At 38.5% G+C, this 24,810-nt stretch overlaps 1 protein-coding gene across 1 annotated transcript; it reads right to left on the minus strand.

The window, feature by feature from the left end:
- Window positions 1-1,387: 1,387 nt before the first annotated feature.
- trmt44 (tRNA methyltransferase 44 homolog) lies at window positions 1,388-24,513 on the minus strand. Its single transcript, XM_036597354.1, is given in 12 exon segments — window positions 1,388-1,802; window positions 3,222-3,338; window positions 12,353-12,722; window positions 14,292-14,475; window positions 15,725-15,831; window positions 20,545-20,616; window positions 20,960-21,067; window positions 21,481-21,549; window positions 22,943-23,031; window positions 23,034-23,161; window positions 23,845-23,959; window positions 24,051-24,513. Coding segments are annotated over 12 exon segments (1,929 nt in total). The 5' UTR covers window positions 24,397-24,513; the 3' UTR covers window positions 1,388-1,578.
- Between the last annotated feature and the right edge of the window lie 297 nt (window positions 24,514-24,810).

Consider the following 24,810-nt stretch of genomic DNA (forward strand, 5'->3'; position numbering starts at 1 on the left):
ATGATACACTAGTAAGAGTTGTACTGCATCCTGCTGCACCTAAAACAATTACCGCCGACATACTATGTGGCAATAAATCTCCAACCAACAGCAGATTAGTAGTGTTTGGATGAAGGAACATAGGGTAAAAAGGTCTGCTTTGTGATGGAAACAATTAGTTACTTCATGTTCTCGCTGAGAGCTCATACATCACTGTGACTGTGGGTAGGACCTGGACGACTCAATTAGTCAAATGAGTTTCTCATGGAAATCTAGGCTCATTAATGAAATGTGACCTAGTATGTTCACCTCATTAGGCAGTGCTACCCAGTGCATGGTCACACACTGCTATGCCATAGTTACAGCTGTAATGCTGCACCCATATTAAACGCTCGTTCAGCATCAAAGGAATGTATAATGCTGTTTGAAACCACCTTCTGCCACAGGGCTGTGTGTCTTCATTAGCATCCACAGGTTCCCACAGGATATTCCTCAAAGTTGAATCAAGCTGCTTCCACCTAAGCCTCAAGACTTTCAAACAGCAGCTTGCCCTGTTCACTTATCCACCAGCATGGCACAGATTGAACCATCTACCTATGGCTCTGTTACAAAGTAGAATACATTTCCAGAACATATTCAATAATTTTCCCTCAAAAAATAACTCAACTGGAGCAAACTTAGAAAAAACAAATGCACAGAATCAATCCTGACTAATTAAGTACTAATTATCATTCATTTCATACACTGTGCACAATGAAAACAAGGACAGTTTTCATGGGTTGACATAAGTAGGTCACACTGCCAGCAAAACCCTGGAGAATGTTTCACAGTGTGAAGGCAATAATACTTACTATAGCAGCTTGCATCTCAGCGTTAATCTCCTACATTAGAGGCAAATAAATGCCTCCATTAAATTTAAGAATTCTAATTATACTTTTTACCTATTAACAGTATGCCATTAAAAATAAATAATGTACACAGTGTAAATAAGAAATTCTCTTAATGTTTCCCAGTGGGCCTGTAGTGCTATGTCATCAGGGCTAGGCTTTTTTGAGTGAAGCACATGAAACTGATACTTCCTTGTTATCTACAAATGAGCCCATGAAGAAGTGACCTCAGCTGACCCTACAGAGTAGACAGGAACACCCTGTCCTATGACATTTGAGCAGAGGGACAATAACCTACAAACAGACCTGCCCCCCACATTGCACTCCGAATTATTTATGCCTTTAACATTTACCAAGCACATGCCATCCCAAACACACACACTCACAAAGAGCCCTTTTCATGTTCCAATGGGGGCAACTCCTTTCAAAAAGCGAGGGATGCATTTCATTATTTGGTCTTCCGTGGTATCAGCTGTTTATTGTTCTATCTCTGTCATAAGCCAGGAATATGTTTGCTGGGAGAAAATCTATTTGTTTTACTGATGAACAAATAAGAGCAGATAAATAAGAGGCCAAGACAAAAATGGTGTTGATTATTTACACAGAGCAACAAGCTGAAAATAGCCATGGAAAAAAAAAACACAACAAAAAGGTCTCATGGATTTTCAGTTCAAACTAAACATGACCTCATGGTTCTTTGCATCAATTGTGGTCAGTTCCTCAACTTTTTCAGTGGGCGCGTGGAGGGTCGTAGGTCATCTGTTCCGTGAGCAAAGAGGCAGTCTTCAGTGGACAGTGGGCATCCATGGGGGTGGTGGGTGTGGAACCAACACAGTCTGGTTTTCAGCGCTCCTGAGGTTTGGGATTTAGGCTTCGAGTTTACCCGCACTGGGCCATCACTGCGCCAGTCCCGAATGTGTACTCTTCCACCCTCCACTGTTTGAGAAGAGGGAGGAAAACACAGAGTGCTCTCAGTGAGAACCAGTGGTCCACGATCGGAAATGGCCAGGATCAGAATTGGCCAGCATTACTATTATAACAGATTGATTATTATTATTTATTACAGTATCACTTCTAACAGACTTGTCAACTGAATCATTTACTTTTAGTTGTGAAGAACCACATGGGCCTGTCTAATTAGTTAGTTAGTTGGTTAGTGAATTAGTTAGTGAATGAGAGAGCGAGCCAGCTGAGTTAGTCAGTCAGTGAGCCAGTTGAGCTATTTTGACAATGAGTGAGCGAGTCAGTTGAGTTAGTCAGTCAGTGAGTGAGCCAGCTGAGCTAGTTTGACAATATGTGAGTGAGCGAGTCGGCTAAGTTGGTCAGTGAGTTAGTGAGCCAGTTGAGATAGTCGGTGTTTGAGTGAGTGAGCCAGTTGAGATAGTCATTCAGGGAAAGAGTGAGTGAGCCAGTAGAGTGTCAATCAGTGAATGAGTGAGTGAGCAAGTTGGATTAGTCAGTCAGTCAGTCAGAGAGCCAGTTGATTTAGTTTGACAGTGAGTGAGTGAGCAAGGAAGTAAGTGAGAGGGTGAGCCAGTTGAATTGATTAGACAGTAACTGAGTGAGTCAGTCAGTGAGTGAACCAGTTGAGTTAGTTAAAGAGTGATTGAACGAACAAAATTATATTCTCTTTGGTGCCCGTTTTCTTTTTTAAGACTGTCAGCTAATTTGTCTGTAAATAAATCAGAATCAGCTATTAACATAACAGCCAAATAATCTGTACATCCCTTAAGTTCTTAACTCAAAACCTCAATAATACCAAAAACCTGGTACAATAACAATTTGAATAGAATTAAGTTCTAGTCAAGCTTGCTTTAGTGGCAAGAATATTTCTCTATAAGAGAATAAATATAACCTTTTTTGGGCATTTGATTCCTCAATAAATCATTTATCTGACATTTTCATTATGCTACAGCTGAACAGATGAATTCCATTTTTATCATCTTGCAGATGTGCCTACACTTCACAGTAATACAGATTTATATTAGTCTTCTCAAATGTCATATTTCACAGCACATGTTTGCTGGCATGGCTTCTGTGGTGAAGAAACACAGTTCTAGTTGTTAAAGTCTCTTTGTGATAATTATCTGCCATGAATGATCCATATGTTTTTGATAATGACTTTAATGATTTTATGACCTAACATGTAAACCTGCACTCTACTAAAACTCTGCACTGCACTAAAAAAAAAGAAAATTTTCCAATGTTGCCTACTATAAAAAGGCCAAGTGCCAAGTTTATCTCTGCCAAAATGCCTAACTTTCATGCAGTTTTAAAGATAGAACAAAAGGAACGGCTGTCAAGCATCAATCATGTCTGGATAACAAAAGGATATATGGGAATGGTGCCACATACCTCTGAACACCTGATGGCTGTTTTTCAGCAGAGTCTGCAGACCTCCGCACTCTTTCTTCAGCGTCTGCAGGGTGGACTGGTCCAGGAGCTCAGCTACCTCACGGATATAGAGAGAGCCTTAAGAGAGAAAGAGAGAAAGAGAGAGAGTTAGCGAAGAGGGACAGTGAGAAAGTGAGTCATTCTTAGTAAAATAAAATGCCTCAGCTTTGCACTGACAAGGTGCAGAAAAAGCATCAGGATAACAAAAGAAAATGAGAAACAAGTGTACTTTTAACACCTTTTATCCATTTCATTAGATTTTCTTTTTTTTCCTATTATGTCACTACAAGCCATAGTGCAGCACGCTTCACCTCCAATTACAAACTCTGCCTGGCACACAACACAAACGCATTCCGCTGAGCCTCAAGAGGAAAATGAGCTCTGTCTACCAACAGCCTCTACGTCAGTCAAGGCCTGCTAAAGGGACTTTATTCAAATCCACTCGGAGGCTGTTTACCAGAATGCATTAACCTGCCAGATTTCCCAGCGGCCACTTTTGCAGCAGCCAGTCTTCGCTACCCAAACCCCCCAACCACCTGATAGACCCTCAATGCCACGCCGTCTCAGCCGAAGGGAACAAACCCAAATGAGTGCAGCCGTTTCGAGCACCCAAAGTAATGCATGCAGACTGCCAACGAGCCCTCATCATGCCCCGAAATGAGAAGTTGGAGAAATTACTTAGTGGCTCAGCTATGCGCTTTTTAGACATGGCTTGCAATACAAGTTTAGGCATGGAGAGTGGCTGATGAATGTTATTGTGGGAAGATTTCCTGCAAAAAAGCACTGAAAGAATAAGTATTGTGCAACAAGTGGACTACAGCAAGACCAGAGTATTTGCATGATGCAGCTTCAAGCCGTAGGTGGATTTACCACTTAACAGTCAAGTGTTTACATTTTGAAAAAGTCCTCCTCGCAAAAAGAAACCTCTCAAGTGTCGCCCACTGCCATTCTTTTCGACAAGTAATCAGCCCTAATATCCAAACTTAGAAGCAGCAGCACAGATTTCCTAGTGGCTCTGCTACGCATGAGAAACAAGGCGGGTTTCAAATCTTTGGGCTGATGACTTGTTGCCATAGTAACCAGGAGTTGACTCATGGGCTGTGGGACCTGTTGTGCTGCAGAAAGCCCTTACGTCCTAACAGCAGTTGGCCTGCCCAATTGCCAATGGCCTGAACTGCAAGTTCATACATTATGACTCACTGAATATATGAAGGAAGTACTGGATCTCCTCATTGTGCATGCTCTCCTCACGCTTAAGCAATAGGAACAAGTCTTCTTAAACTAGGCCTTGGAGGCCAATAGACCTATTGGGCTTACATCATTTCTGATGTTTGAAAAGAAAACAAATTGAAGAATATTTTTTGTCTCTTAAATATGTGACTTAAGCTCTGAAGCATGACTTCTTCAGATTTTGGGGTTCAGACCAATTAAATCTGTGCTCTCAGTAGATCTGTTTGCATTAATTTCTTAATTCTGACACACTGTATCTACCGCTGTGTGACGAATTAATCAACAAAGGCAGATTTAACTATCAGCCTAAATTAGAATAATAGCTAAATTAGTTTTGCTTTTACCATCATTGTCAACCTACACTCTACAAAATTATTCATCTGTTCAACCTAAAAAACAATTACTTAATGTGCTAAAAAGTACATTAACTCATTTTAACCTAAAATACAGTGTATGTGCATCTCTAGGCTAGCAGTTTGAGACCCCAGATTTACAGTGTTAGCACAGATTATTTATTTGCGATAGCGGAAAACATGTTACGTTACATTTTCATTGCACTTTTAGACCATAATATGTTATTGTTTTACAAACTTTATTTTCTAAGCTGGAGTAAAATAACACCCACATTCATTAATACTGCTGTCTATTCATCACTGACCTTTCATTTTTTGTTTTGTCTCAAGATTGTTGACAGCTCCATTTTTTTCACTGCTCCTGTTAACCAGCTCAAGAGCCAACAGTTATTGGGCAGGGCTATGCACAGTTTGTACACAGCTCCAGTCTTAGTAAAGCAAATGTTAAATTCAAGCACTTTGTTGGCCTGATGTGGTTGAACCAACGCAAAATTTGCTCTGCAGCTGTGCATGTACATTCATTTAGGCCTCAGTGTGCAGCACTAAATAACTAGCTGCCCTTGTTAACCGTGAAATATTATCTTAGTGCAGAAGTATAGTGGTAATAGTAACAGTAATACTTCTTATCCATTAATTATTTATTTATTTAATTAATTTAATTTTGGTATGTGGGGTATGTATTGTCTTAACAGTGGAAAATATAAATGTTATATTAATTTGGGTTTATTTTTCCAATCCCTAGGTGGTAACCCCCTGCATTGTGGAACTCACTCCCCATTCACAGTTCATTTAGGATGCCTCTTCTCTGTTAATATTCAAATATTACTGAAGACTAATTTGTTTTTCCTATGTTTTCACTCTCCCTCCTGCTTGTCTATGGTGTCTATTCTGTTCATGTGGTGTTGTCTCATATGTTGTTGAATATGTTACTGTATATGCTTATTGACTATCTAGTCTTGAACAACTTCCTGTTCGATGTGTTATATGGTCGGAAAGTGCCATTGCTCATGAGAAAGGCCCATAAATAAAACTGATGATGATGAAAATGATGTTGATGTGATGCTAAGTGCCCATTGTAACATTTCAGCACACTGTATACTCCCATAACATCAAAGCTAACTGGAGGAAAAGGAAAGGTACTAAGTCTGTCTGGATTGGTGTATACATTGCATAATTTAAGTGGCCAGACAATGGCCTAGAATCCATGACGCCAGACACCAGCTTATCTGCAGTCCTAATACAATATCAATAGCCCATTTAGGGCTGCCCTTTAGAGCAGAAGCTACAAATGGGGATTTATGGCTGAGAGGAGCAAAAAGCTGAAAGGTGTCTCACTGTTTGTGTTTGTGATCACATGCCTGCCTGATGCCCTGATCCTTCTACCATGGCTTCAGGTTACACTAACTGTGGTATAAACTGCATCCTTCTAGCTTTTGATTTAATTCATTGCTAAACTTTACTATCATGACCTTAATGAGTGGGGAGAAATAATTTATAAAAAATAATAGAAATATAAAATAATATTATTTTTTTTTATCACTATTCGGTAGTGCTGGGTAATATATTGTCTATACTAACATAACATGACAGACACAGTGATATTGGCTTTCAGTTTCAGTATTATTTTTAATAATATATTTGACAGATAATGAACAATATATAGATGACATAAGGTCCTCAGACAGTAGTGTCTGTGTTGCTAGGAGATTTGTTTTTAGTTTTTAATTCTATTTCATGCATTTTACTCATGGTATCCAGAACTTTACAGCTAACTACTACATATCATATATTGAGTGCTTCATATTGTTCCTCATATTGAACTGCTCAAAATCCATAAAAATCAATTCAAAACTTTATCTGTAAATCTGTAATTCTGTGTCTGCTTAATATTTACAATACTGTAAGGTTCCCATTGGCATTACATTAAGAGAAACAAACAAAACAGCCCAATCAATTTGTAAAACACTGGCTATGTAAAAAACACATAATAACATGCTTAACAACATGTCAAAACAGTACTCCACAATTAGTAGTGCATTCATTTGTATAGTATGTATACCAGGGACAGCACAATACCCCTTTTTCTTTTCCAGAACCGGTACTGAACCCTTAAGTACTGGTCTGATTTTTTTTTCTTTGAAAACTACTAAGCTTTAAAATTAGCTAATTATCATTTTTAACATCATTTATCATCATCTTTTTCACCTGAGCAAGAAAAAAACAGCTAATAACATGGTATCACACAATGTGTGCTATTTTATGCTACAATTGTCACAAGATTACACAGTACTTTTTGCTGATAACAGTCCAATACTCAGTATTGGATGAGGGATGTGCATTCTGACTAATTTTGTTAATTGAGTATCCAAAGTATTTCATTGAATTGTATTTTCTCTGCCTTCCTGTGCTGAAACAGAACAAGTATCCAAATATTGACTTCAGTATTTGAACAGTGGCATCTCCAATGGATAACCAAATACTAGAGTACCTACGAACATCCTATATTGGATCAATGACTCAAATGTTTAGTATAATAGTATGTGGTTTTGGGCACAGTCAAAAACCTCTGAAGTCGCTTTGTCATTCAGTAGTTGCTGTCATGCCCATATTAGGAACTCTAAGCTGGCCTTCTCAAAGAGAAAATGAATGCCGGACTATTACTATTGTGCCCTGTAGTCAACAAAAATGTTCCAAATTCAATACGTTTTCCCATACAGGCATTTTTCCAAACAACACTGGATCTTCTGAATCATAAGGTTGTTAAGGAGCTAAAATACAAATATTGTTACATTCAAGCTAACACTGCTGCACACTGAATGGACATTATAACACTGGCAACCGCACCAAAATAGCCCAAGCAAACCAGCAAGCACTGTCAAGGGTGGTGGTTAAGTTACTTTGGCAGTAGCAGACTACAGTTTGAGTAGCTGGTGTTGTTCAAGTTTGATAGTAGACATTTTATGCAATGTCATTGCAATGCACAGGAGTGCTAGCTCGCTTGCAGTGGGATGTAGCTTTATTTGTATTTTGACTGATAAAATGACCTTGTAATTCAAAGGATCCAGTGGCACTCAGGAACATTCACTTTTCTCATGGAGAAAATCTGCTTAGACCAGAAGTTCCTAATATGGGCCAGATGCCAACTACAGAATGATGAATGACTTCAGAGATCTATTGTTTTAGCATAGAGTAGCAGTACTGAGGAAAAATGTGTTCATTTCTTTTTTTACCGCTAATTTAAATATCATCTGATACCATTATATGTGACATGTTTGGAATTTTATCAATGCTGTCCAGCACTAATAATCAGTAATAAAAACTTCTAGCTCTATATGTGTTACCCTTAAGAACTAACGCCTTTCTTTACCTGAAGTATAAGATTGCACAAATGTAGTGCACTCATTAGTCCTCATAGTATATAAATTGATAAATCCCTTCCTTATACACTCTAACACACTATATTTATTTTAGAGGATTACTCAGTTTTGAACTGTCCTAAGTTCACCTGTTCCAGCTTGCTTAAGAGCATGCCATTTAGAATAACTTCTTGAAATACCTCTACATAAATACACACCATGCATAAAACATGATGAGGGTGCATAATTCATGTACACAACTACATCCAGGAACTCTACAGAGGACATCTCTATTTTGATCTCTCCCCCACACAGACAAGCTCAGGCATTCACACAGACACACACTCACTCAATTGCACTGCACACCTATGCATGCATGGTCTCCAACACTTGTAAAACGGAAAAAGAACAAATTTGTGCAAGAAAAGCAATAATGAACGGAAAAATGCACACATGGCTGATGAATGAGGCCCACTGAGTTTAACTGCTTTGTGCAAGCTATAATTAAATAGGAGAGAGGGATGCATGTGTTTGTGTGCTCTGTGTAAGAAAGGATGTCAATGACTTAGGATTTTAAAAACATCCCAAAGTTCAAAGCATAGTTGGCAGGTGTCAGTCTTCTTGTTCATTCTCCAGCCACTTTATATACCTTATAATTTACCAACAGTCATGGTTACTGTGCCTTTAAAACTGATATATTTAAATGACCTTTGTTCTGATTGACTGCCCTGTATTGTAGTTCCCTCAAAATGTCAGTCCAAGGTGTGACATTCCTTATACTTTCAACACAAATGAGGGGACCTTAATTGCTGTAGACTGACTTGATGGATATATGTAAGAGATTCTGATTTTACTGACCTCACAAAAACAAGGAATTAAAAATGGGCTGTTTTTATCTTAATTTCCATAGATGGACTGTATGGATGGGACTGAATGGTAAGTGGTAAAACAATACACCAAAATCTCATTAAAAAAACAGTCAGGAAAACTGACAATTTTCTATGACAGAGGTTCCCAACCTTGTGGTCCACACAACCGACCACAAAAGCTTCTGCCGGGCACATGATTTTACTGACCAGGTCATTTAAAGTGCAAACAAACATAATACAACAATCAATGTAGTCTGTCAATGTTGCTTGGTTTTATAATACAGTGCTTCTTGAAAGTTTGTGAATCCTTTAGTATTATGCGAACTTGAGCAGCAATGACTTCAACCAAATGGCTCCTGTAACTGTTGATCAGCCCTGTACATTGACTTGGCCCATTCTTTCTTACAGAACTGCTTCAACTCTGTTATGCTGCTGTGCTTTCATGGTTAATAAATGCCATGGCTGATGTCCTGACTCAACATTTCTATTGGATTAAGGTCTGTTCTTTGACTAAGCCATTCCAAAATGCAACATTTCTTCCGCTTCAACCATTTTTTGTAGACCAACTGGTTTCTGCAGGACCCACTTTCTGTTTAGGTTCACTACACAGATGGATGCCCTAACATTCTCCTGTAGAATGTCTTGATACAACCCAGAATTCATAGCTCCATCAAATGACTGTCTTGGTCCAAAAACAGCAATACAATCCCAAACCATGATACTGCCACTATTGTTCACAATTGGGATAAGGTTTTTATGCTGGAATGCAGTGTTTTGCCAAATATAACATTTCTCACTTAAGCCATAAGAATATATTTTTGCCTTATTTGTCAACAGAACATTATTACAGCAGTCTTCTGGCTCATCCAGGTGATCTTTAGAAAACTTTAAACAGGACAGGCAGCAATGTTCTTCCTGGAGAACCATACATACTATTCTTGTTCAGTGTTTTTCTGATTGTGGACTCATGAACACTGATATTAGCCAGTGTAAGAGGGGTCTGCAGATCCTCAGATGTTACCCTGGGGATCTTCATGATCTCCCAGAGTATTACACACTTTAGTCCTGGAGACATTTTAGTTAAATGACCACTCCAGTGTAGGGCAACAATAGTAGTGAATGTTCTCCATTTGTACTGATCCTCAGTGGATCAGTGAAGTCCACACTCTTAAGAAATTGTTTAGAAACCTCTTCCATCCTAATGGGTAAATATTTTTTTCTGAGGACCTCAGATGTGATCATATTTTAGGTCAACTTCACCCAGAAATGCACATATTGCAAAAAAATTCACAAACTGTCAAGCAGCACTGTGTGCAAAATAAACACTACAAAAATCTAACTGACCTAGTGAGTTAGCTGATGTTGTTTGGCAGCAACTAAGTGCTGGATGACAAGCTGAAAAAATGCAAGTTGCGAAAGGAGGCCTGTCTCAGTTCAATAGATTTAGATGCATATTTGTTTAGTCTCCAATTCACGGCATTATTTAATTAGAACTCTGAGCGTACAGCACAGAGTACAGCACAGAGTGGCAGGTACTCATTTTCTGTTCTCAGACATGTGAAGCAAGGCCTTTTCACACTGGAAAGGATTATCTGTGCACTGTTTACAGTTACAGTAAATTAATTCAATCATGTGTACAATTGATAATATTCTGTACACCAATTTTTCAAATGATGAAAATGCTTTGAAATTATTTGCATTCTGTTTGATATTTTTGTGAACTTTCATTGGTAACAGAATTTGTTTGTTCTCTACTTCATCACGGAAAGTGTTCGCGAATCCAAAAGCAGCTAAAACAGGCACAAACTGAGTTACAGACATCCAAGCTGTGTGTGAAAGCTCTCAAAGTTCCAGCTGCTGGATGAAGTGGTGAAACTCTCTGTGCTCTTTTTACTTTTCCAAAATGGAAAGAAGCCCACTCGATGTCATCATTTGCTAGTTTTGTGAGGAGCAAAGTACATCTTCTTTTTAAAATATTCCATTTGTAACCATTTATCCTTGATGGATAAATTCCATACAAACGAAAAAGAAAAATGTAAACAAAGCTAAGACTAATAAATGAGGTTGGTCTAAATGTGACGTTCTATTTTTGCAAATAATTATACACCTTTAAATTAATATTTGGTTAAATCTCCAAATCTCCACATATTGTAAAAGCAAAAATTAAAAAACGTTAAGTTTAAAAAAGTAAAACACAAAAACACTTTTTAATACACTGTTTAATACCGAACTGTCAACAGGCATGGCTGATGGTCATCTTTAAATGACGCTGAAACTGGCTTCCTATTTGCGAGATTCTGAATCGAATGTTCCGTTCCACCTTAAATGGACAGGAGCCAAAATGTGGCTGCAAAACCATTTAAAGTGGAATTGAATAAATTGGTGAATAGGGAGCCAGTTTCAGCTTCCACATGTTTAACATGATCCTGGACAACTTTAATTCAAAGCTATTAGTTCGCTCTGCAGATTTCACTCAGGACAGCTTCTCAAATCTTGGACAATATTGAGCAGGCTTCACTCAGTGTTTAACACTGAAGAGAGGGAAGAGACTTTATTGGCATCACAACCAAAACAGCAACCTGTAAGTAAGTCGTTACTCCATGCTGCATGATTGTAACCACTTTTAAACAGCTGAAGATGATCATCGTAAATTGCTAACAACTTTAATTTACTTTGTGCTGTTGTCCAGATCGAAAGCAGGTACCTAGTATAGGTAACGTTAGCTAGCAGCAAGCTCCAAGTAACTAACTAAATAATAGCTAACTAAATAGCTAACTAAATAATATGACAACCTAGCTTATTTGCATGGAGGTTCATTTTATTTTCCTGCCTGTGTCTATTTTAACATGTTGCTTCTGTGAGAGCTATTGTGGTGCCTCGCTGTGAACCAGCAAATCGAAGTAGAGCTCATCAAATTATTCATGAGTCCACCAAAAATGAAAACAGCCTGTTTCATTCCAGGGCCAAATCACAGGGTTGTAAATGGCCGAGTAAAACCGCATCAGGGTATTTTTCACTCCAAAGTCACATACTTTCTATGTAGACATCAGAGAACTGAATACTAATAATAATAAAATACTGAATAAATGAATTCTATGGCACATTTACTTCACTCCCTCAAATAAGCAATCTGTGGAATGGATATTCAAAAAAGTTCTGCCTCTCCAGTCCTCCAATCAATCCTCTTTGCTTGCTCCTTAACTTCTGTAAACATCACCCTAAAATCACCAAACACAGCCTATGACTCACAACTCTCAGCAAAAACAATGTCACGCTCTTCTCACCTCCAGCATGCCAGTTATTTGTATCCTTCAGTGAGGAGTTGTTCTCCTCCTCTCCCGCCTCTGCAGTGAGCTCCAGCAAGGCCCTGGCCACCTTCAGGACCACACCATCTACCAAATCTCTAGGGAGAGCTGCACAGTTTCTCACTGTCTCCGTCTTCTCTCTGGGTTGGAAGCCGCTTCCCCACTCACTTCCTGGTTCAGGGATCTCCTGTCCATCTCCATGGTGATTATGTCCGCTGTGGTCTTTCTGAGTGACATTAGTTGAGCTTGTGTACGAGACCTGCCGTCCCCTGATGTAGTCTGTTCTCCTCGCTTCTGCTAGCTCTCCTTCAGGCTCCTCATAACTCCTACTCCTCCCAATTAGGCATACCTGCAAAAAAAAGACATGATGCAACGTCCTGAGATTTTGGACTCTGCTTCAGAGAAGCACTGCTTGTCTTCACTTTCCACAGCAATTTAAACATGTTAAGCACCATCAGGGGAGTCTAAGTTGGTCTGACAGCCTGTCTGGTAGTGTTTGGATGGCATATAACTACATTTTTCTATAGAAGTTCAGAGCTAAAATGAAGATTCACTCAGGTTCTCCAGAACTATACCACAGATCCTTAAAAGGTCCATATAATGGAAAAATGAATTTTCCACACGTTTTTGAAATCATACAGTTTGATGTAGCATCTAAACACTGTAGAGTTTCAAAACGTATAATTCACTATACCCCCCAAAATATGGAAACTAACCTGCAGGATGTCAAGAAAACAATCACATTTATAAATGTCCACCTATTCAGCCTATAGCAGTTTAGTTCCACCCACTCACACTGAAGGTACAGAGCAGGGGTGCTAGATCCTGGTCCTGGAGATCTACCACTCTGGACAGTTCAGATCCAACACACCTGGTTCAAACAGTCAGAGCACCTGAAGTCCTTGATAACCTGGATCAAGTGTGTTACATTAGGGTTGGAGCTAAACTCTGTAGGGTGGTAGATCTCCAGGACCAGGATTGGACGCTCCTGTTATGTTTCAGTCCAGACTGCTTTCTCAATGAGGCACAACACGGGGCAAAAAATCTGATCAGCGCTAATGTACATCAGTCTGAAAGGTAGCGTAACATATAGTTGTGTGCAAAAGTTTAGGTATGCCTGTCAAATAACATGTTTTGCTGATGAAAGTGAAAATAAGTTGACATCCTCTACAGGGAACAAACATCTGCACATTTTAGTGCACAATTACTATTTATTTGCTGAATTGAACATTTTGGTGAAAAAAAAAACATACAGTGTGACCTGTGCAAAAGTTATGACTTTCTCAATATGTTAAACTCAAAAAATCAAATAAATAAAAAATGTGCACTAGAAAAATGCAATACTTAAAAAAAGAAAAAACGAAAAGAAAAATGCAACATTTAAGTTTATTCCCTGTAGAGAACGTGATAACATATTTTCATTTGATATCAACTAAGAATTTTTGCTTATGACTGCAAAGGGCTTCTTTAATTCTGAGGGATGGGAGAAGAGAAGTTGGAAAATAATCATGTAAAATAATAACATGTTTGACTGTTCTTGGTACAGAAAACCACATAGGGAGTTTCCATAAAGTAGACATTCTGAGTATTTTCATTTCTCACAAGTGAATTTGTACATCTATATTTTACTTCCAAATCAATACTGTGATCAACCGTAGGCAAGCTTTATGTTACATTAATGACATTTCAGAGAAGTGTTAAAGTAGTCAAGTAACACTGTTACCATCACACAGCTAGGCAAACCTCTCAGAGTCTGCAAGATGACATCTAACAACAGATGATTTGCCAATTAAATGATATTTGGCTCTTTCCACTGATATGATCAAAGCCTCACAGTGGGTGATGATTAGAACATTAAAGATAACTAATTAATTTCCATCTGGTGACAAAAGTAATGACAGAAGATTGTCTAGCTTACCCGTTTAGTGGAGGGGATTCTCAGACAGTCTTCATCTGTTTGGAAGCCACACACTGCACTGACCTCAGCGATGAAGTCTATGTATTCCCTGTACTGAGTCTTCTTACAGTGCCGCCGCTGGTATTTCCCACAGAAGTCAAAAAAGCAGCAGGGGAGCACAAAGTAGCGGCAAGAGTAGGACGATCTGTGGAATCAAGCAGGTTGGAACAACTCTTAAGATTCCAATAATAACCTAACATCTAGGAAAATGTTAGTCGAGCACTTTGGTCTGAGGACTTGCAGCTGTCTAATCAATTACTGGAAAAAATGTTTTGCATATTTGAACCTTTTAGCTCAAAATAGTAGGCCATGGTGTCAAGACCACACTTGCACTTCAGAGCAATCAAGAAATGCATTTTAAAATATGTCAAATAATACAAATATTAGGGCGGCACAGTGGCGCAGTGGGTAGCGCTGTTGCCTCACAGCAAGAATGGCCTGGGTTCGATTCCTGGCCGGGCGACCAGGGTCATTTCTGTGTGGAGTTTGCCTGTTCTCCCCGTGTCTGCGTGGGTTTCCTCCGGGTACTCCGGTTTCCTCCCACAGTCCAATTGGACGTGCTAAAAATTGCCCCTAGGTGTGTGATTGTGTATGTCTGTCTGTCTGCCCTGCGATGGACTGGCGACCTGTCCAGGGTGTATCCTGCCTTCCGCCCAATGACAGCTGGGATAGGCTCCAGCACCCCACTGCGACCCAGAAGGATAAGCGGTTTAGATGATGTATGTATACAAATATTACTTATACTGGAAAAAAAATATAATTTATATAATGGTTGGACAACATATGGAGTCAGAGGAAACAGATGTAGTCAAACTGTTTGGAGCAAGTCTGCTTCCCTGCCCTGCCAAGTTTCAAACAATGGCAAGAGCCAAGACATGATTCAGTTGGCAGGCTAAATATCTCCACCTAGTGTCTAATGCATCCAAAACTTGACAGACTGAACAAACAATATACCATAGCTTATACGATGCTATTCTTAGAAACTATAAACATTTCTATCATGCAAACACACCCTGAAACAGCTAGAAAGCTTCACATAACACTCTACATTCCAGCTTCATAATTTATACATAATCTCTCAGACGTTCTCTGCTATTTCCCTGCAAGCCACAGTGGATTAATTGATAATGACTTTAACAGTTATGCTGAGGTCATTTTCAAGATGTTTCCTCAGGGTACAGGCATATTTATGAGAGTTCCATGGCGATGACTTTCTTTAAACTAACTTCAGCTCAGCAGACAGGACACTGAGTCGCACATCCCCAGCCACAGGCCTCGAGTAATCGAGGACCAGCATAGAGCAACACCAAGTCCTCAAACCCCTTCACAGTCACTTAGTGGAGATCAGGTGGTCCTTCAGCGCTAGTACTAAATTGCAAGCACTGATGACTTGCCTGGCTGCTATAACAGGGATCCATGGCGTGAGCTCATCCGAGTGATTTCCAATCAGCCAGTCCGTCTCAGGGAAGAGGAAGCTTGCGCTGGGTGTGATTGCCTTTTCCTGAAATAGACAAGAGCACCCGGTGCATTTCATTATCAGCGGCCAAAGGTGTAATGACATTGAGAGTCACTCATCTCCGTCTGAAAATGGAAAAGGAACAAGCTGATCTGCTTGAACAGGGTTTCATGTGGTGGAAGGATCAAACAAATTTTTAGTAACAATGCTGCATTAAAGTGTCATGCTGTGGTCATACTGAGCATGTGCCTCAGGATGTGTTATTGTGTTCTATATGTAGGATCAGTTATCTATTTCAACACTAAACATAGCTTGACTCATGTGTATACATGCTAATAGGAAGCCTTTATAGCTTCCTATAATGACTGATTAATCAAACTCAAAGAAAAATCCATTAAAATGTACTTTCTTGATGAATCAGCAAGGATTAGTTGGCAATATGCTGAATGCTATTGCATATTTCAAATTCTCATACTAGACAAACAGCTTGACCTCCTCCCAGTGTATCTTTTCCAAATAAAGTATTTTGGAATATATGCAAAGCTATTTATGGTTTGTTTTTGTTAAATTCATTTTATTATTTGGTCATCTTGTTTTAACCTCATGACTCAATTAATAATACAGAATCTGAACACCCCTGGTCAAAATTCATGTTTTGTTGATTAGTGAAAATAAGTTAACACACCTCCTACAGAAATGTAAATATGGCATTTTTCTGCAAAATTTAATGCACAATTTCTGTTTACTGGCTGTGTTTAAGATACTGGAACATAAAATATAAGATGTGCTGTAACTGTCGCACATGCTACATATTATGTTCTACTGATAGCTACAGCCCTAGAAGAGATAATAAAAATGAGCACAGTAACTTCAGTTCTCGGTCCCACAATGCTAAACTTATACAACACATTCTACACTTCTAATCTACTGCTGAGGAAAACATGGACTAACCCACTGACTGTCATTTTGACTGTCCTTGAAAGATAAACTATAAACTATCAAGGATAGATCACATCACAGTTTCCAACACAAAGGAATCACTAAAATACCCAAATGCATTAACTGATTAAAAATCAATAATAAAAAAAAAATCTCAAGTGAATAATATACACGAACATGTGAACACAACTACTACTAATCACACTGTTAACTTTTGAGTATCTGAGAACCTAAAGACCAAAACTACTGCTAGATGACATTTCATTTTCCCACCACCACCCACCACATCCCAGGCTGTATCAGTACAGATGGACACACCATGTGTTTTACTGATGTTTCATGACTACAGGGACTACAACAGTACATGACTGCCCATCCTAAAAGCACAGCAATTCTCATCAGGCACGGCCCTGAATAACCCCTGCGCCTCCTTTCACGGCAAAACACTATAAATAATACAGCTCTGGGGACGTTCTGAGTCTTGTTTTGTAGAGAAAAGAGTACGCTGAAAAAAGAATTGACTGAGATTAAAGCAACGAAAGGATATTCACGGTATTACTGAAGAAGATTACAATTTAGTGGAGAAACATTCTCATGCAAGTTAAAAGTATACAAATCCATAAATTCAATCCTCCTTTTGAAGACGAAGTTACAGCATTAATAGTAACAGTATCAGTTACAATACTTGAGGTAGTACTTACAGTAATGTAAATGAAGTAATATCAGAAGAACAGAAGAAATACATTTCTGTTCTACAACAGTGTGTCACTGCTTTACTATTGTTTTCATCATATTGTTATACCTTTAATTCAACATGAATCTAAATAATAGCACATTTTTCTGCCATACTAGGTTCTATTTCTGAGCGAAACACAGGCTCTCTGAGTTAGCTGAGCTTTCTTGCAATGATAAGTGGGGGGTGTTAGAAATATGATATTATTTCTTAATATCAATTTTGTCTGTCCACTGGGGCACAGTGATGTAATCAAAACTCAAGATACTTTCAAGGAGGGCAAAAGTCATTGCTTTTTTGTTAAAGATTACAGGAAAACAAGAATTTAACCTTTCAACTAGTATGGTATGATGCTTAATTTGAACAGGGACATGAAGTAACAGGGTAAAAAAGGTCAATCTTCAGTTCAAGCTGGTGTTAAAGAATAAAACAGGAAAAACAAAAATAGAGAGGCAGCCCTTGATTTAAGATGAGAATTAATTAAGACTTTGTCTACAGCAGTGGTCACCAACCCCAGTCCTGGAGATATGCCTTACCACAGAGTCTCCAACCACAATCTGCCACACCTGCTCAGCTAATTAACTTCTCCAGGAGTACTCCAGGAGGAGGAGGGGGGGCAGCATAGATACAGGTTATAACTCAGGGGAAGAGTTGGTGACCACATGTTTAGACCAAGATGGAACAAGAACAAGAATGTTCTAGTACTACTAATCCAGAGATACTCACAAATCAGAGGAAGCCATTTAATATGACACATACTGTTATTTTAATACATATAAAAAATTACAATTTATGTTCACACCTGAAAAAAAGAAGATACACTCTACTCTTTGCCTTTACTTGTATATATACTCAGTGACCTTTGCTTTGCTGTTTCTTAGTTCAATGTAACACTGTTACAGACATCTGGAGGACTATTCATTGCTCCCAAGAAACATACAATAGTGCATCACTGGTATGAGAGAGTTTGTCGGACAGAATGTTTTGCTCATTAAAATTAAACAATTGCATAAGGCCAAATAGCCTGTAGAAGAAGAAGTATTCTGAAAACGGGGACATCTTTATCTGTAACCCTCTTTTCAAAAGCCTGACAACAAAACCATGGCCATTAGCTAGAAATCTATTTTTCTTTCTCAGCCTTGTAGATATTTTTTATGTTTTCTCTAAGGGTTAGTCATCACCAGTTCGCATCATTCAAGGACTTTACCAACTGCATGACAGTGTTAGCAGTCCTGTTTGGATGAAGGCTAACACGTGCCTTGCTTTAAAACACGTGAAGGCAGACACAGCATCTACTAGCAGCTTATCTCTCTTTGTCACTGAAATATATCCCAGCAAAGCGTGCACATCTTTGTTGCTATGGCAGCCTATCCTTCTCACAAGTTCCACTCAATTAGCATGCAACTGCAAATTTACCCTTTCTTTTTGTATGACAACAAGGTCCAATTTGTAATAATTTGTCATTATTTACATGAAGCATAACATAAAGATTTCTCAGTTCAGCTGGTTAACTTAAAAGAAAAGGACTGTCCAATAGCAATGTTCCTTTGCTCTTTCTTTATTGGACTGGGCTTAAATCATCTGTTCAACTCAGAAATCCTGCTTTATGAAATATCCTCTTGGTTCATGTGTGTTCAGACCTGGACTAGAAAAAAAACGAGTGCTTCGTTCCCGAAGACTGGATTGACAAGTGTTCACTGTGTACTCTGGCCCTGAGCAATTCAATCTAATTCAATTTAGCCTTCAGTACCTACTCAGAGGTTTATTTACTTTATTTATTTATTTATTTAATTCCAGTCAAAACAGCTATTAAGTACAAGTTATTCAATTTTTAGCATCAGGAAAAAACAGAAAACATATTTAACATATTTATACACTTAGTGTGTCCACTCTTTGCCTTTATTACAGCTTCCATTTTATTTGGTAGACTTGCTGTTAGTTTTTCAAAGAAACTGACAAGGACATTTTCCACACCTCACAAAGTCCAAAGTCTTATGCATGGTCCACACTCAATGTTGAAAACATGGGAGATTCAACATTGACAGATTCCACTGTTGTTTTTTTATCCTTAGTCATCTTTCAGTCATCAAACACCCACATTACAAGATTTACCACCTCACACTGTAAGGTTATGCTCATCAATCAGTGGCCTGATCTGTCCCATCTCTCAGAACCTGAGATCTCACAGAATGTCTTGTGAACAAATGTAACTTTAGATCAAAACATACATGGCAGAGAACAGCAAGGCACATTTTAATGTGCCAGTTATTTGTGCATTTAGCAGCATGAAAGTGAAAGAAAATGTATAATGTTAAGGTAAACATTGTGTATCATATGAGAGAATTCTTGCCCTCAACACTACAGCATGTGGAGACGTAAATACTCACTATGTTCAAAATTGAGCCAATCAAGACGGGACTGTGAGTAGACTTGAGGGGTAAGATTGGATTACACACTCTCCACGCCAAGGGATAATTTGGGAAGATAACTGTTAAAGCCTTTTTTGAAATCTGCCACCTTTTGCGAATGTCAAGACAAACAGATCAGCCTCAAAATAGATTCACACTTTCTGCTTCTCACAATCCAAAAAATCCAAAACACATTCAGTGATATTAAGGTCTGGGCTTTGAAATTGGTCAGTCCATCATTCTTGTTTATATGTTCTTGTTTCTTTTGTTTCTGTGTTTTTTTTGTCTTTTTCAGTAACAGCTTCTTGACAGCTACACATCCTTTCAGACTTATAGTGTTGTGTTGTCTTCTAACAGTGGAAGGATGGACAGAAACACCTGTGGAGTTTTGCAGTTATTTTCCTTTGACTCCCCTTTCTCACGCAAGTGAATTATTTTATATATGTAACTTGTGCTTAAAGGCCATTCTGACTGGAATTAAAATAAATCAAGGGTGGTACCTGAATTTTGCAGAATACTGTCGGTGGACCGTTTAGGCTTACAGTAATACTTCACATTCTTATGGACCAGTTAAGATAGACCATGTTCAGTCTGTATTTGGTGACATCTGTTACTGCCTTATTCCATCCTCTTAGAAGGCATAAGAAGGAAACAACTATACAGGCTGTAGACGCTTACCTCTAGATGTGTGTTGGGCCCATACATATCCCAGATTTTCCGCTTGCGCACATCAATACCCTTTCCAGGGTGCTGTAAAAGAAAGAGCCCGTGACTGCCTTAGCCAACAAAATCAGTCACTCTAATCAGCCCAGGACACTGGGTACATCATGGTTACAGTTCATTATTCCATTTCACTGTGAGTGTGGGTGTATATGCAGCTGAAGGGGACAGGGTTGAATTTCTAATCTATTAAATGATTAAAAAGGCGGAGAACAAGCCATACGGCTTCCTGATCATCTTCACCTGGCCTCTAGCATGTCATTGATTTTAATGGTGGATGAATAATAGCAGATTAGAAGACCTCAATGGCAAAGGTCAAACTTAAAGTAGAGGGAGTAATAACTTCATACCACAGCAACTGAAATGAACTCACCCCTTCATTATTCAATATATGAACTAGCAGACCGTTTCCACAGCCGAGGTCCACAAAAGACTGTCTGAATGTCACTCCTTTTTCAGCACGCTCTTCACCCCACAAAACCTGTGCGGTGACAGTTTGGTTTCATTTGTAACATTTCAATTGGGCATAAAAGCTTAACGGAATACTCCACTGTTTTTCTACCCAATATGTATCTGCTGCATTTGTAGCATGTGCTTGATTTCCACAAACAATTATGAAATTTTTCCATGGACTAAGACATAAAAAACATTATGTCCATTGGCTTTTACTATAAATGTGTTTCAAATTGTCTACTGTTATCAACATAGGCTACAGATGTGAAAAATGGACATTATGTTGAAAAATACTGGAGAATTCTTTTGAATGACACAATAGATGTGGCCAACCACAACCACAAGACACTGCGTTAAACTGTATGTCAACCTTTATTTACAAGACGACACATGCTAAAGCAGCACAGTGAAGACACGAGGACTGAATTAAAGTAAACTTACCAAGAGATATGTAGCAATGGCAACATCTTCAAAGACAAACTTCTCAGGATCAGTAACTTCAGGCCAAACCTAGAACAGTACTTTATTAACTCTATAGCCAAAGAGCATTTTTACATGTGCACTCTTAGCTATGTTTCACTTAGTAAACAGATAAAAACTGCATCACTGGGGCTGTAAAGAGTTCTTGGCCACTGCTGGCATGCAATATTAATGTGAAACATTTTGAACAATTAGGGGTCCTTAAACACACAATACTTTTTGTGGGGGCTTCCCCCCCCCAATTTAGTCTTTTTTCTTTCTAATGAAAGAAAGAAGGCCCTGAGAACCTGGAACACTACTTTACACCATTTGGGAGTCCATTTGTAGTTCATTAATTAACTACATACATAGGAAATATAGTTTTTAAACAACTCTGTGTCACTGCTGGACTGAGAAAAGTCCACCAACCAAAAAATATCCAGCCAAAAGCACAGATGTAATATATGTGTCAGATATTTCCCAGTGGATGAAAAAATTCTACAACTAAGAAAAAACTGATATACTGATCCTTGGTAACATTCAGAGAAAGGTGCTTTATGAGGAGCTAGGCTTTTTTTTCATATACCAAACCTGAAGAATGAAACCTGGGTGTAATCTGAGCTCTGTTTTATCTCTCATGGAAATGCAGTCACTAAAGTAGCCTTTAATCATTTAAAAAGTTCAGCCTTTTCTATCTTGACATAGAGAAACTTGTTCATGCATTTGTTACAAGCAGAGTTGATTACTGTAATGCTCTTTTTTCTGAGCTTCCATAGAAAACAATCTATCCTCTACAGCTCATACAAAATGCGCCGTATGGATCCTAATGAAAACAAAAAGAGAGCTTATATCACCCCTTTCTGAAAGTTCTCTTACTTGTTTTTAAAGCTGTAAATGACCCTAAAGCACCTGCATACCTCACAGAATGTCTGTTAATGTTCCATTACATCAGCAGATACTGGCCTTCTGCAAATACCTTCCGTAAAATACAGAAATCGTGGAAAGGCCTCTTTCGGTTACTATGCTTGCAAACTGTGGAACTCAATTCCACCTTTTATAGACAGTCAAGCTCAGTGCACATTTTTAAGAAAAACCTCAAAATGTAATCTCTTTAATTAAATTATCTTATTTAATTAAAGAGATTAACTACATTAATTAATAAAATTCTACATATCTTTTGCTATTTATATGATTTAATTTAATATGCATAATTTCTTCTATTACCATTAAGCTTCTTCACCTGTTTGTACTGCACCTTGAGCTGCCACCAATACGAAAAGTGCTCTATAAATAAACCTATAATTTATACAATTATTATTATTATTATTATGGGTATGATTATTATCATGGAACCCTAAAGTGTACCCAAAAATTGGTTGCGTAATACTTTTAATTTGCACAGAGCGAGAATCTGTGCACTGAAACATTATTAGCATTTCCTCACCTTAACCATCTCTTTGTACTTGTTCTTCAGCTGCTGGTAGAGGATGCTGTACTTCTCTACAGGGATGAGGGACAGAGTACTCTTGAACTCACTGCTTTATTCTCTATCGCCCAGCGTGCTAGTTTAGGAAGAAGCTCTGCTGTCAGCCAAGAGAGTTTGGGGTAGGCCACTCCATCACTGAACCACTGATCAGGTCTCAGAGCATGAAGACACAGCACACTACACAAGACAGAACAGAGCCGTAACTGTCCGCACAACCAGGTTGTTATCATCAGTTATACTCTTATGATTACTATGAAGAGAATTTTAAGGGCCTATATCATGGAAAAGTTCACTTTCCTGGAATTTTCACAATTTTCTAAAATAAAAAATCTGATAGTAGTAGATAATTATCATTAAAGTTTCACTATCCAGTCCAAACAATCCATTTATGGAAACTAAAATGAAAATGAAAAAAGCAACCAGTTTAAAAGTTACTGTTTTTGTGATGTCACAAAAACCAATGTATTTACATATATCTGACTGTGCAGGTGACAGTTTGTCCTCACTCATTCAAATTGAAGTGATAAAGAGCGCTTCAGCCTGGACTGCTTTTTGACCGAGGTACAATACAGGTTCACCAGTTAGAACAGAGCTCATTTACATACATCCGTTTAAAAGGCACACTAACAAAAACAGCCAGTTTATCTCTGGGGGATAAAGAGAAGTTGTAAAATGATCATTTAAAAATAACAATGACTGTTTTTGGTATATAAAATCACAAACTTTATATGTGGACCTCAGAGAAAAATAAATATAAGCAAATGTAGGATATGGACCCTTTAAAACATGAATGATCACGTATTACTTCAAAGTATTGTGTTTCTGTCTAACTCTCATTGTACTTTAGGAAAGGCACTCACCATTCATCTGTCCTTTCCTCGAGCTGAATCTTATAAATATTACTTTGCTTGAGAATAATGTGACCCTCTCTGGTTTCTTCAATGGGAAGAAATGTCACTGCTTGGCCAATCAAATCTGAAGTATAAATCAGTGTAAGGTAAAATAACGTACAGAATGATGAAGAGAAAATACAGGTGCGGATTCAGCTCCTTGCTACTGGTCTTACCTTTGACTATGATCTCTTTGTACAGGTTTCCATTGCAGTTTAGCCCTACTTTAGGAATAATGGTCCTGACTCCTACACACCAGCTTTCCTCAGTCTTACGGCCGCTGTCCGCAGTATAAACATCAATAAAGGGGAAAAGCTCGCTTAATTCGTGGTCATGTGTCCCGGTTAATCGAGCCAGAGAGCTGCCTAAGTCCTCAGAGCAGACCGCCTCATACTCGGTCTCCTTCACTCCACACAGCCTCTTATTCACAACATGAGGCTTCTTTATCCAGACCTCAGCGGCCGACCAAAACCCCTCTGCTTTACATCTGACCTCGAGGTTTAGCTCAGAGACTGTGGGCATTATTTCGGAAAAGAAAACACAGCATTGCCTTAAAAGATCCTCATTAAACTTAACACAACTTTCACTGTTTGCTCCAGTGGTTTTACAGTCAGCTCGCGAGCTACACTAGATGCAACATCTACTGCGTTTCAAAAGAAAAGTCCTTGGTTGACACACAGAGTGTAAACAGTAAAACAAATAAATAAAATTAGCCCCATTTGCATTCCACACAAACAAAATTTAAAAGCTGGTTCGTCTGTTGTGTTTTACATGGTATGTTTGAACCGACACTAAGGGCTTGCGCAATGTGTCGGTTTGCATATTTTCTATTTGCAAAGCTATTTTAGCCTCCTTGAATGAGCAATTTCACGTTGACTACTTATTTTTGTCATTTATTTTCGACCCACGGTATTTACTAACACACAATTTAACTTA

Source organism: Colossoma macropomum, unplaced genomic scaffold, assembly GCF_904425465.1.
Source record: "Colossoma macropomum unplaced genomic scaffold, Colossoma_macropomum, whole genome shotgun sequence".
NCBI lineage: Eukaryota > Metazoa > Chordata > Actinopteri > Characiformes > Serrasalmidae > Colossoma > Colossoma macropomum.